This window comes from Protobothrops mucrosquamatus, unplaced genomic scaffold, assembly GCF_001527695.2.
Source record: "Protobothrops mucrosquamatus isolate PMUCROS unplaced genomic scaffold, P.Mucros_1.0 scaffold960, whole genome shotgun sequence".
Lineage (NCBI taxonomy): Eukaryota > Metazoa > Chordata > Lepidosauria > Squamata > Viperidae > Protobothrops > Protobothrops mucrosquamatus.
This window is the reverse complement of record NW_015387204.1, coordinates 700,998-715,996: the sequence shown is the minus strand read 5'-3', so window position 1 is coordinate 715,996 and position 14,999 is coordinate 700,998. Positions and strand designations below refer to the sequence as shown.

At 37.0% G+C, this 14,999-nt stretch overlaps 1 protein-coding gene across 1 annotated transcript in view; it reads right to left on the bottom strand.

Moving 5' to 3' along the window:
* Positions 1-6,865: 6,865 nt before the first annotated feature.
* DAAM2 (dishevelled associated activator of morphogenesis 2) overlaps positions 6,866-14,999 on the bottom strand; it is a 124,509-nt gene continuing 116,375 nt past the window's right edge. The window contains exons 23-24 of the mRNA XM_015819626.1: positions 12,403-12,573; positions 6,866-7,958 (exon numbers count right to left, since the gene is read on the bottom strand). Coding sequence (XP_015675112.1) covers positions 7,740-7,958; positions 12,403-12,573 — 390 coding nt within the window. The 3' untranslated portion in view covers positions 6,866-7,739. The remainder of the gene's footprint in view (positions 7,959-12,402; positions 12,574-14,999) is intronic.

The following is a 14,999-nucleotide window of genomic DNA, read 5'->3' as shown; positions in this document are numbered from 1 at the left end:
ACTCAGCAAATGAAGGGACCTACTTATCATCAAATTTAGGGAATGTAACAAATGATAAACAGACATTCCTGTTAGATGGGACAACAGTCACATGATTCCTATGTGGGTTGGAAATGTAGAGATGGCACAGCAACCTTTTGGGGGTTGAGTGGGCAAACAGGCTTTTGTTTTCACTACACTTTGGAGAGCATGGCCAGTTTTAAAATGTTGGTACCACATTCTCCAATATGTATCCCCATTTTCTATGCCCACTTTTCTTCTCTTCCCAAACTGCTTTTTCCAGCTCCTCTTTACCCTTCCCTTACAATAGAAGTTCTTTCTTTCTTTCTTTCTTTCTTTCTTTCTTTCTTTCTTTCTTTCTTTCTTTCATTTATTTATTTATTTATTTATTTATTTTCTTTCTCTTTCTTTTCTTTTTTTCTTTCTTTTTCTTTTTTCTTTCTTTTTCTTTCTCTTTCGTTCTTTTTTTTTCTTCTTTTATCACTAAGCTTGCTTCCTAGCAAAAGACCACATTATAGCTAGTGACACCTTTCAAATAAAAAAAAAGTTTCATGAAAGTCTAAGGCTCTGACTACAAAAAACTAGATCTTCTCTTGAAGTGATTCTTCTTATGGAAGAACAAATGATCTCTAATTATTTTCTTCCACTAAATATAATCTAGTGTGTGTTGATTGGGAGGGTTCAAGTGTTTTCTTTTGGAACACTTGTGCTCCCATGCTGATTGAATTTTTTATTTCCATTGTGAGATGACTGTCTTTATAACTACCCTATGCCTGAAATATTATTTATAGACAAGATCTTTTGATTTTTCAAGAATTGCATAGATGCAGTATCAGAGAGAAACCAGACATTCCATTAGTTGACTATTTTAAGGTGAGAGTGTGTTCTGGATGAAGTGAGTCACCTGCCTTTATTCAGAAATGTTGGCTGGCATTTATCCTTCATTTGTTCCCCATTAAAATGTGCTTTATGCTCCTATAATATTTACAAAAAGCACCGCAGTGTAATAGTATATTGTGACTGAGTATAATAAACTACTTGAGTTGCAAGAACTGGAAAAAAAAATCTTATTAGCAACTTACTCTAATCTTACTTCACGAGACTGGAGAATTCCCTTATCTGAGAGTTGCTCTTTCAAAACACAGTCCTGATTGGACGTACTTATTCCTTAAGCTTTTCTAGTCCCCACCCTCTCAATACATTTTGAAGATTACTGCATTAACAGAAAGTGTTAATCCACCCTGGATGGGATGACACTGCTATGAAATGAAAAACCAAACAATAAACAAGTTTAGTGAATATTATTAGAGTTTATTGCTTAAATATATTTGGCTCCACTAACAAAATAACTCATTGAAATAAACAGGGGCAACATCTTTTTTTTCTTTTTAGTGTTACATTATATTCTTATAAAAGGTGCAGATAAAAAGGATGCTACAGGGTTTGTACATTTAATTCAGGTACAGAATTAAGTTGACCAACAAATGAGGAGACACCACAGCATTAGAAGAGTGTGACTTGATATCCATACAAAGAATAAGAAGCCCTTTACTGGTTGTGGATGGGAGCACTCCAGAGACAGATGTTTAAGATCGCTTAAGGCAGATTAGTTAATATATAAAAGGCTGGGATTCTTTCACTTATTTCTGTGCTTATAGAAGAGAGAAGAATGGTACCTTCTAACCATTTTGGAGCATGAACTATCAGATAAGCCAAAATCATTCACTAGAAAAATCCATCTCAGGTCTTCGATCTAGTTTACATTCTTGCCTAGAACATGGCTGAGAGGATGGAGACAAAAATTGCACATTTTGTAGATGTTTCCACAAAAGATAGAAAAATGATAGGGGAAAGGGTTGCGACTTGCTTATTCCTCCCCAATTTGGCTTTGAGGTTAAACATCACCCAGGCACTGGCTAGTTTTATGTGTCATTTATGCAGGACTGACATTACTTCACACTTTGGATTTGATTGGCAATCCATTTGATCGCTGCAAGTCTCATACACTACAGAACTAGAACATAAGCCATTCTAAGCAAAGAAATTTCCCTTTCTGGAGATGCAGACTCCATCTGTGGTACTGGGATAAAAGGGAATACGCCCAGCCCTTGTCTGCCCTGTCCATGGAGTACCAAGACATCACTCAGTTTGCTCATAATGCCCTGGTGCAGTCTCAATAGTCATGGCTGCAACATGGTGCACAGACAAACACACACATACACACACACACACAAAAGCAAACTAAAACATGGCAAAATAAATAGAAGTGTAGCATTTACAGGTTTCCCTTAAAAATGTTCCTAAAACTGTATGTTTTTAATTAAAACTTAAAAAAAAATATTAAACAAAACTGCATACATCATGTACATAACAGAACTGTACAAATGCTCTCCTCTGAGTTTCAACCTGAAAAAGCAAAAGCAAAGCTACCAAAAAAGCAGTAATCTAGCATCCCCTGTGATGAAACTATTCCACCCTTTTTCTCCCTGCCTCAAACGCATCACTAGTGACCATAATATTTCCAAAGAACATGGAAATTTCTTACTAATGAGAAGTACCTCTGTAAGTCACATTGCCACAGCATTTTGGATTGAGGGAGACTTAAACTGCTTTATTATTCCTTAAAGAACTTGGAATGCTTTGCATGAACTGGTATGTTGCATATAAAGACAATGCTGCATTGGATTGAAATAGGTGAACAGGGTTGAATCTAACAAGCAGAGTAGGTTTACTAGCCAGAACTGGTAACTTACTTCTATCACTGCTATTCAGCAATGCATCAAAAAGACCCACCTTTGCTAGAAGTGCATCTTCCAGTAATTATTTCCCTATATTGCATCTTACATGGTTTGCATTTTGAAAAAAAACCCTAACTCCCTTTCTTATTTAAGTATTTAACTCTTGGACTGCAGTAGATATAGCCCTGTTAGAAACAGCTGGATGACATGAATAGTCAGGAGAATGGGGAGGAGAAAGGACTAACCTATCACCCCAAAGCCTGAAAAAGAGCATTAGGCTTTGGTAATATAAATGCATCATTGTGTGAAAATTGTCTAATTTATATGAAACAGTTCCAAAGGTGCTTTTCAAAAGGAATTGCAAGGAATAGAAATCCTTCCATTCCCTGCCATTCAGGCAGAACTGAAGAAGCTTCTTGGATGAGAAGCAAAATGTCTTCAAGGAAAAAACAAAAAAAAGTCCAGTTGCCTTTTGAAAAGCATCTTTGGGATACCCATTAATAACTGAGATAACTGAGAATCTCCATAGATATTTATATGAAACAGGATCTCCACAAAAGGCTTAATCTTGTTTTGGGGTTGCCCCAATTAAATCGGGCAACATAATGGTTAAAAAGTGACTCTTTGTTCTTTTCCCCTGTTCTGTAGCAACTCACAGCTTGGGTTATTGCTGTCATATCTTACAGTCAGATAAACTGCCATGAGATGTTATTGCTTGAGAACTTTAGCAAGATGTGGAAAAGCACAAAAAAAAACTTTTGCTGAGGATACCACAAGAGCTGTCACATTTAAACTTTCTCTGGATGTTGTTCCCTCTTAGCCCTATGTGAATATTTTTTCAGAGTGAATATTCTCAGGTTCCCTTCTTGAGAGAGAATAAACTGAGCATAACATGTTACAGCTGTTAACTACATTAATACAGAGGTCAAAGTTCAGGCCTCTCTCTGACTTCTGGGGGAGGGGTAGAAAACTGGCTGGAGAAATGGGTTTTCTACTTCAAGTTGCATGCACAAATTCAAGGCATGCATCTGTGCATTTCGAGCTGACTCCTACAGACCCCAGCTGCTGACCTTGCAGCACAAAAAATGCAGTACTACTGGGGGTAACTTTTGATAAATTGCCAAATATCAGAAAGATGGGAAAGCATAGAGTATGGTTGAAGAACCTCCAACAACCTACAGTAAAACAAAAATGGATTTAAGTGGCTTCTGGTCTTCTATTGCTATTTTTATTTTATTTATTTAATTCCAATATATCATGCTGTTCCTGGCCTCAAGCACCTACGAGATTGCATCTTTCTGTGATTTTCAAATGTCAGCAATAGCTTCATTTAGCTAAAAAAAAAAATCCATGGGCATTCGGCCAACAGTCCAGCCAATTATTTTCACAACAGAGAGATGCTGTACTTTGGGCGGTGGGGGTAAATAAATTCCAATGCCACCTTTGAGAAAACCTGGTTTGAACTTGGATTTTAAAAAAAAAACCAAAAAAACCTTCTACTTTGGATCATGGAATTCAGCTCCAACTATTTTTTTTTTTTATCTATGACAATCAGAAACAGAGGTCATGGGAAGTTGCTACTAAATTCCACCAACTGTTCATGGGAGTTGACATTTCCCAAGTGAAGGAATGATTCAAAATATAGCAAGCCCTGGTTACAAACGAAATGAATCTTATTGTAAGTGTAATTCTATATCATATTATTTTTAGACACGCACCACCACAAAACCTATTACTAAATTGAACTGCTAGATATTGCTCTGAATTTTTTTTTGTTGCAAGGAATAGAACTGAAACTACTGAGAACCTACAAATCTCTGATTCAGGTTGCTGTAGATTTTACAGGATAGGTGAAAAGATACTCCAGTACTTTATCTTGTGGAACCAATGACAGAAATACTGGTAATATTTTTTAAAAAACAAAAACAAAAACAAGGCATTACATAGCAGAGCTAGGGGCAAAAATAAAATGTCTGATTCTCTCCAAGTATCACATGAACTTCCTTGACTGCCTTATCTCCTAGGGCAGTGTTTCTCAACCTTGACAATTTTAAGGCATGTGGACTTCAACTCCCAGAATTCCACAGCCAGCATTGCTGGCTGTGGAATTCTGGGAGTTGAAGTCCACATGCCTTAAAATTGTCAAGGTTGAGAAACACTGTCCTAGGGGAAAAAAAGTTTATTTGAACATGGAATCTCCTGCTTCCTGCTCTAAGTACCTCATTCTTGCAGGGTTTACTGGTGCTGATAGGAGGAGAATTCTAATGTTACTCTGCTTTTTTAAGTATCTTCCAGACATCAGGGTTACCTGCCCACCATCTAAATTAAGAGATCCTGTGTCAGGAATGGCCACCTGAGAACACCATGCTCATCAGATCTATAGTTAGGCCTACCTTCTCTTTATACTGGTTCTTCACTGCAGTAACAATGTTACTTATTTACTTACCTTACTACAATAATAATTAGATGGCTCAGATTATACTTTACGGTAAAGAAAGGAGTATAGTCACAGATGAAGAACTTGAATTGGAGGGCATCTTATTTGTGGTACATAATCTCTATAAGGAATTTGGGAATACTGAGTGATAAAACTCAATAATTATTATTTTGAAGAAGGTGTAAACTTGAGATTTGGTGGTTACAGCAAGGAAAACGGGCTTGCCTTGCACTTGCGTTTTAGTCTATCTTGGACAATACGAGATACATAATGTAATACTACATCTCTGCTAAAGAAGCTCAACGCAACATTCACTTTTTTCTTTAAAATACCTTGCTGTTCATCTTGAAGAATCCCAAAAGTACAACCCTGTTTATCTTCAAGAATATTTAGGGTGGAATCATTCAGTTCCAAAAGAGGGAGAGGAAGAGAGAGGTTTCCCATTCGATGAAGGATCATCTTCTAACTCAGTGTTTCTTAAACTTTTTTTCTGTAAGGACCCCTTCCCACTTTTTAAAATTATGGAGGACCCCCAAATGAGCTTTCATTTGTATGGATTATATTTATCAGCATTTACTATACTAAAAATTTGCATTCATTGCCACTTCTCACAATTCGATGGGATTTTAATATTTTTCAAGATAGGTTGGCAAAGAATTTTGGTTTTGTGGACTTCTGAGAGGATGGCCAGAACATTTTTAGGAAACACTGCTCTAAATGATATTTTAAAAAATATCAGATTTTTTTTTTTGTAAATGCAAATTATCTTGCCTATGCATGTAATGAAAAAAAAAAAGCTGTATTCTGAAATGCCATGAACAGGAAAATTCAGAACCAGAGCACTGAAAACTAGGGCATACAAAAATAAGACTATTATTTTTGCATATTTGAGCACTTCTACTTAGGGTTCCCAACGTTCAGCCCAATATTGATGGGGGAACCATGCTATATGGCTTATTAATCTGTGCTTGAGGGAGAAAGAAATTTTCTACTTCACAGAAACAAACTTGAATCTATACAACTTTTTCATACCAACAAAAGCAAGTAATCAACATGACAATTGGAGTGTCTTTTATAATCCCTGGAATTCTATGGACTTTGCCCTTGCAGAAAAGCTCTTTCAGTCATCATCTTAAACTTTGCCTCCATGTTGCTCACACTCAAGCTTGCACCATCTTTTTTTTCCTGAGATCCAGTTGAGAATTGATGAATAACTACTCAATTCATAAGATTAGAAAAAAAATCCTATACTGCATAGTTCTATTAATGTACAACCATGTAAGAACAATGAAACAGGGAAGTATTATTTGGCTTCCTCTACAGATGCATGTTTCTGTTTTGGCTATCCTGTTAGACAATTTTTATGACATGATAAATTGCTTGTTTATTGCCACAGCAAGTGTTGTTTTCATACATACTGGGTAATCCCTTTTGGGTCTGCTATATATTTGAATTCTTTCTTTGTCACTTTCTTCATGATGGAAAAATCCTTGAATGTTCCAGTCATCCTACAATTACATAATACTGTGAAAATGTTGTTGAAAGAGTTGCAGTTTCTGAGAAGGCTAGTCTGTTAGAATGAAAAATACCCATCCCGGTTGAGTCACGGCTTCCAATAAATGACCAGATTCTCCTTTTCAACTATCAGACAAACCATTTGTGTATTTTTTTTAAAAATTTCTATATGTTATTAGTTCAAATAATGTGTGTTACTGTGCTATGAAAATAATGCAGTTTTACAAATGGAAATACTGCTATACCCCAAACCCTTTCCTACCACATTGCTTAGCAATGATAACTGATCAGGTTCAGGTTAATGATGATCATTCTTAGAGTCTGGGTCCTCCTATTTTCTCACAACTTGGTATAAAGACTTAGCACACTTCCAAATACTCAAGTGATTAGTGGGGGGGAAAGTGAGTTTCCCAAACATTTTGTGCATCTCAAAAACAGAGCTACTTCCTCTGACGCAACATCACTTGCTTGGCACGCACCAGTAAATACCAGTCCTTGAGACCAGTGTCATGTTTCTCAAAGTCAATGGCCTTGTGGAAATCCAGTGGAAGAAGAGAATCACAACATTATAATACCACTAATTCACTCTTGAAGGCAGGCCAAACCAAGAATGGCAGGAAAATTCAGAACCATCCTGAGACTGTCTTGCATTTTCTCAGCATTGGAGGTGTCTTTTTTTAAATGTGTAGACTTTGGCACATGAACCTCCCCTACCCACCCCAAGTAACTGGTCCAAAAAGTCTCCAAGGTTTCTGTTCCATCAAAAGGGTCCAAAAGCGAAGTTGTGGTGGAACCAAGAAGCAATTCGATCAATCAATCACAAATCCTTTGGGCACTAGAGAGGCACTTTTACCACCAGTCCAGATTGTGTAAATATGGACAAGAGCAAGACGGGAGAATAGGTTCGTCCTGGAAAAAAAAGCCATTGGCACTAGATGCGCTTCCTGCAGAAAGGATTTAGACAGTCTCGCCATCTTGTCTTGACTCTTGGTTGCAGCAGTCATTCATTTACGGTTTTGCACTTTGTGTAATATGCACATCATCCATATTTAATAATTGAGCTTTGTTATTGCTCGTTCCCGGCTTGTCTCCAGAGCTTGGTTCCCTGAACGCTTACGGTTGCGCTTGAGCTTGGATAAGTCTTTGTCAAAAACTTCACCTGATCTCAGTGCTGACACAAGATCATCAAACTCTCCTCCTCCTTCCTCTGAGATACTACCAGCCTTTGCTTTCTTCTGACGCCGCTCTTTCTCTCTCTGTTCTTTAAGCTGTTAAGAAATACACACAGATTTAACAGGTTTAATATGGTGGCTGGCTGGAAAATGTGCTAATAAAGACAATGAAAGGCAGGACAAGAAGCAACGGATGGAAACTGACCAAAGAGAGAAGCGACCTAGAACTAAGGAGAAACTTCCTGACAGTTAGAACAATTAATCAGTGGAACAACCTGCCTCCAGAAGTGGTGAATGCTCCAACACTGGAAGTTTTTAAGAAGAGACTGGACAGCCATTTGTCTGAAATGGTATAGGGTTTCCTGCCTGAGCAGGGGGTTGGACTAGATGACCTCGAAGGTCACTTCCAACTTTATTGTTATTATTATTAACAAAACTAATTAGAAATAATTTAAAAAGACATTCATAAGTTGTTTGTTGCGAACTCATTCTAGACTCAGCTATTCATTGGGATAATTCTAAACTTCAACATTACAGGTGGTCCTTGACTTATGACTGCAATTGAGCCCAAAATTTTTCTTGCTAAATGAGACAGTTAAGTGAGTTTTGCTGCATTTTATGACCTTTCTTGCCACAGTTGTTAAGTGAATCATTGACGTTGTTAAATCAGTAACACAGTGGTTCAGTGAATTTGCTTGTCAGATGATCCCAGGACACTGCAACCATCATAAATATGAGCCAATTGTCAAGCATCCAAATTTTGATCTCATGAGTACAGGGATGCTCAACACTGGAAGTTTTTAAGAAGAGATTGGACAACCATTTGTCTGAAATAGTATAGAGTTTCCTGCCTGAGCAGGTGTTGGATTAGAAGACCTGCAAGGTCCCTTCCAACTATTATTATTATTATTATTAGGCATAAGTGGGAAAAATAGTCATAAGTCACCTTTTTCAGTGCTGTTGTGATTTCAAACAGTCACTAAACAAATGGTTGTAAATCAAGAACTACCTGTATAAGAAGCTAAATATAACTTTTTGGTATCAGTCTAAAAAGCTGCCTAGTCCAGCATCCAGTAGTTGGCCATATACATCTAAAAACCATAGCTATCTTATGTTATTTGTTTCCTTGGTTTGCATTTTATGGAGTTTGCTTTCTTTCCTTTCCTTTGCTGTTTTTAACATTCTGCTATTTATTTATGTAAAGCATTTTTAACCTGTTCTTCCACTGAAAAAACTCCTAGAGTGACTTACAAAGATCAGGAATAGGACAGACTTGCTCCCTGGGGTTTACAGTCCTAAACTGAACTTTTAGCTGCTTTTTCTCTGTTGTTAGCCACCCTGTGGGTTTTGCAAATAAGCGTAAGTAACACTGGATTCTTAACATTACATTTAGAACATGGGACATCTGTAAGTGATGGGCCTGGAATGAAAGTATGCAAAACATGGAACTGGAAAAAGACCTTGGATAAAAGTGACTTAGCCTGCAAACCACATCTGTATCAACAATTGCTTCATTAAAGCCAGAAAGACAACTCTAGATTGAACATAAACAATTTGTGAAACTACTTCTAAGATCCCGTGAGGAAGTGATTAGGCTGCCAACTAAACCCAGGAGTATCTAGATTTTTATCTCCTTTCATACTGAACTAGACCATTTTTTTTTCTAACTTGTTTTCTAACTAACTTACTCATGGGTAAGATGCTGGGAAGATAAAGGAATGGTGGGGATGAAGAGAGAAATTGGTGATTCCCTGAAGAAAGACTAAGATAAAAATCTAATTAGATCATAACGATGGCTTTCAGTGAAGGAAAAAGAGAGAGAGAAATGCAGGCCAGTTGCCTCCATTCTAGGCTATTTTCCATAGGATTCAACATTTAGGAGGAATGGGAAGAAAAAGAATTGTTCCTCCTACTAATGTAAGTTCCCACTGATTCAAATGCCATCAATGATATTATTGATGTATTGATATTATAATAATTAAGTAAGCCTGCTCTCTCCCTCGCCCCTCTTCGTCTCTTAGCAGAGGAAGGTCAGGATTCCTCACTGGGTTGCTGTTCCAATGTCCCATCACCATTTTGTGTAGACCGTTTAATCCAGAGGTGGGCAATTACAGATAGTCCTCAACTTACAACAGTTAATTCAGTGACCTTATCTCAAACTGGCTGCAGAAGTTGTGGGTCCTCCAACACTGGAGGTTTTTAAGAAGAGATTGGACAACTATTTGTCTGAAATGGTATAGGGCTGGGGTAGGCAACCTTGGCTCTTTTATGACTCATGGACTTCAACTCCATGGCTGGCTCAGGAATTCTGGGAATTGAAGTCCATGGGTCATAAAAGAGCCAAGGTTGCCTACCCCTGGTATAGGGTCTCCTGCTTGAGCAGGGAATTGAACTAGAAGACCTCCAAGGTCCCTTCTAACTTGGTTATTCTGTTATTATAGAAGATCATAATCATCACACCCTAGTCACCCACAGTTTCTCCTCTGCCCCATATCTATAACTTCCCCATCATTTATTCCAGCACAGAACTGGGAATAAACTCCTCTCCTTTCTGAGTAGAAGGCTTTGCTATCTGTTCCCGTACTGGCTGGCAAGGAATTCTTTAGCTCTTTCAGCCTTGCAAAACAATTACGTTATTCTCCATTTAAGAAGTTGAAGTTCTGACATTTTAAACTAGGCACAACTGTAAGTAAAATTGACTAGGAATCTCCCTCTCTCTCTACACTTCAGAAATCTAACTGAAAGTTGAGGCAAATGGGAGCATTCGGGGGAATAGGATAGAAGCTTCCATCTTAGTATGGCTGGAGTGAGCAGTGCAATTCAGGTTGTGGTGCTGATATCTTGAAAGGAGCAAAGGAATCCTTTCTAAAATCAAGACATCATAATATTAGAAAGGGTAATTGGTTCACATGAACCTCGAGGAATCCAGGAACTAAAGTTCCAATAGCATAATTAGCTTGGGGAATATATTGATCCCACTATAGTGAAAGGAATCAGCTCTGTAAAGCCAGAAAGGCAGCATACTGCAAGTTATAACATTAGAGAAAGCAATTAAGAAAAGACATTGAATAAACACAAGAGAGGTTTTATTGCATAAGAGGTTACAGTTAAACAACAAAGATTTATAATTGGATTTTCTGTATCTTTACATTTTGACCAGTAGAAATCCAGAGGGATAGAAGGAGGAATTGATAAAGGAGAGTTAACTTCTATGCATCATATCCTCCAATAAAGGCTTCTATCTCCTTATGGCTTCTACTGGCTAAAATTCAGACACAAATGTTCTAAACATGTATTTTAATTTTCTCGTGTAGTTTGGCTCAATCCAACACCAACTCCTAGTAACTTCAAGAATGGAAACAAGAGGTTTATGAGAACATAAATATTGTTTCAAAGGAAGAGGATGGAAAATAGGATAGCTATGCTTAAAAGAAAGCAAAGTTTTGTGTTTTAAGGCTCAATACACAGGTTAAGGACAGGAAAGGATCCAGGCAGTTTTGGTATTTAAATGAATTGTAATCTGATGTCAGGACTTTTGCATGATTTTAGGAACAATTTATTTCAAATGAGTTAAACCTTCACAGTAAAGTTTAAAACAGGGGATCAGTCATAAAAATGGTTGCTTGGATCAACTGCCCTTTGACCACAAACCTTGTATGACCAAAGTGAAGAAGCTTTGCATTTTCTCTGTTTGGTTTCATTTGGTCATTTTCATCCCATTTTACTAACTTGCCAAACCTTTTCTTAATATTCTTCCTGGTTCTAGGACATTGGCTATTACACTGAATTTTTTTTTTTTGACATTTGCCAATCTGATAAGAGCTTTAGTATAAAATATTTATACCTGAAAATTTTTAGGTTGGACATGGATCATGAACAAAAAATGACTGCTATAACAATCAGTAATCAGAAATGCAACTCTAGAATAACAATTATTAGGCATTCTGATGTCAGAAATAATGCATAGTACATAAAAGTTTAAAAATGTATAAAGACATAGCTCAAGGAGAAATCAATAGGATGTTATGGCCCACAAAACTAGAATGTGGTATATTTTGGCAAAGAACAATATTAATAATAATATAACAAAATAATAATATAATATTTATGGAAGCGTTTTCCATATTCCATATTCCATAATCCAAAATAATGCAGATTTAACTTTTTCTCTGCTGATTTCTAAGTTCTTAAGAAAGAAACTTTGTATTTTCCCTACTGTCTGGACTCTGGAGGATAACCTTAGGTGGGAAAACATTCCCCTAAATGAAATGAAAAAGATGAAATGAAAGGATAAATGAAAAAGATGCATTGACCCAGAGCACTCAGGACAAAAGTGAGGCTGGAGAAATATGCAGGGCTTAAAGAAGAACCTAGAATGCAACAAAGAGGAACCCAAGAGAAGCAATGATGCAAGCCAGCTGGTGAACTGGTGTGTAGAAAATATATCCTTTATTCACACTGCATTTAATTTCCCAAGACATTCAGGAAAGTATTTTTCAGGCAAAAAAAATTTAAAAAATTCTAACTTTTGAGTCCTCACCATGACTTCCATGCGTGCCCTGCGCTCCTCTTCTTCTTTCTTCTTCCTCATATTCTCCAGATCTTGCTTAGCTTCTGTAAATGATTGCAGGAAGGTGTCAAAGATGCCAAAAAATTCATCTGGCTGCATCCTTCCCTCACTCTCTCCAAAATGCTTCAGTGCTTTGGCATACTGTTAAAGAAAGGAAAAAAGAAAAAAACAAAACAAAACCTCCTGGCATTTAGAAGGGAAAGAATACAGCAAATGTTTATTAAGAAAAAAAATACTACGATCTGTTAACGGAAGTGTTCAATTTCATAGGGACTGTACATTTTGTATTTTGTTTCTATCTTAGGGACACGTTCAAAATTTAAAAACCAGAAATGCTTCGTAATCAACAAGGATAAATGAGAAATTTGTTCCATCCAAATTGTTACAGGTATGTGGATTTATTATATCCTCAGTATTGGAACTGACCAAAAAGGCTGGAATGTACCTGTTCAGCAAACCTTGCTAAATTTTATGATGTACTAGCAACTTAAACATAATCCCTAGATGTCTGCACATTGGGTAAAACCCTATACAAAATCCTGAATTTATAATGTGCATTTCCCTTATGCAGAAAAAAGTGCATAGGAAAATACAAATATTAAGAAACGCTTCCAGGAAAAAAAGTTTATACTTCACAAAGTTGAATGCTAAGCATAAACAAATGGGCAAATTTGCATTCACACAGACTGATGTGGAACAGCTCCAGGACTTACATAGCAGAACATATTTTATGCACTGGACAAAAAGTGAAGAGACTTCTATTTGACTGGAAGAAATCTTGACAATCATAAGGATTTAACAGTTTTGTTAATTTCTACCAAAACCACACAAAATGATGAAACAGAATGTAATAGAATCCTGACTTATCACACAGACTTTCCAATGATTCCTGTTTGTTCTTCTAATGAGTGAGCAGCTGGACAAACCAGGAACTCTCTGGCAAGGAAAGCCTCGAAACTAATTCCTAGTTTATTGTTCCATATAAACAAGAGATTGATGGAAAACTGGCTTGATGGAAAACTGACAACCCAGAACTGTCCTTTCAGACATAATACTAAGCTGATAAGCTTGGTTGATCTTACTGGGAAGAAGTGATAGGGCAGACAGGGGAACAATAATGCAGACTGGTGAACATGACTGTTTCTCCTTTCTGACATGCATAGAACCTACAAAAATACAACTATATCAACAACATCAGTGGAACTTGGTGAGGAATTCAGCAGCTTGGCTAGCACCCAACTCTGGAACTGCTTTTAAAATGAAGCATTTTCATCCGAATGAGGAAAGTGTAGAAGTGGTGACCAACATGGTGAGGGAGTGTCTGAATTTTCTTTAAGATCTTTCCTTTCCAGATACAAACCTTCAAAGCCATTATGGAATCTTTAGAATTCATCTATAGCCCATACCTAAATCTCAGATCCAAAATCTAACTTCCATGCCTCACACCAACAATCATCAACAGCCATATTGTTTTGTCTCTTTGATAGGAAGAGCAAACCTATGACAGAATAAAGGCTGTCCGAGTTTGAATGGGGAATAACAGGCTTCAGTTTTCAGAAATTCTAATATTAAAGAAAAAATAGGTCTCGTTATTATAAATCAGTGGTTATTCAAACAAAACTTAAAAATGAAACCTCAATTAAGGCACAGTTTACATGACTACTTGCCCAGTGAGTAATTTAGCAGCACTGTTTTTTGAAGAAATGCTATTAAATGGGTGATTACTCATGGATAATATATACCTTTAAATCTTTAACAGTTTGAATGCTGACCTCTGCCTGGCACTGAGTCTATACAAATTATGTGTTTAGTGATCTTCCAATGTAAGTTAAGAAAGAAAGCCCATCTTACATTAGATCTTCAATGGCTTTTATGATGAAATCACCCACTGGCAGGTTCTGTCAACACTGGGATTTTAGGGAATCCTTTTTTTTCTACTCCAATGCAGTTTTGTAGTTTGAAAGGCCTACTACATTCTTTTTTTTTTTGTTAATTCAGTTCTATTAACCCTACCGATCCCAAAATAATTTCCCTGTTACTGTTCACTTCTGGATACAGCAATACAGTCTTTCTGTATCCATGGCTCCTGGTTGATCTCCATACTGTTCCCTACCTCTTTGCCTGATTTTTCTCTACAATGATTTCATTTCCCCGGTACCCAATAAAAATCCTTTAGGAATGATTAAGATGGCATCAAGCCCTGATCATCACTGTATAGCCTGGTAACGTGAATGACATACCCTTTTACTTTGTAACCCAAGAGATACAAATGTATTTTTGTTAAAATAAATAATTTTTTCTCCAAGTTATCACTCCTTCATCTTATGACATAATAGGCCTGCAGACTTCAGTGCCAGCAATCCTCCTACTACCAAACTTTTCAGTCAATTTCTCTTTTTGCCAAAGCAAATAGTTTAGGCAGTTGTTCATTTTGTAAAGTTGTTTCAACAGAGGTAGAAAGAGGAACAGCAGCACTCGCTCACTGCTGCTCCTGCCAATGAAATTAAGCAGCTTCAGAAAGGAAGTTTTGAGAAAAAAAAATGGGGGAAGAGGTCTTCTCAGACCAG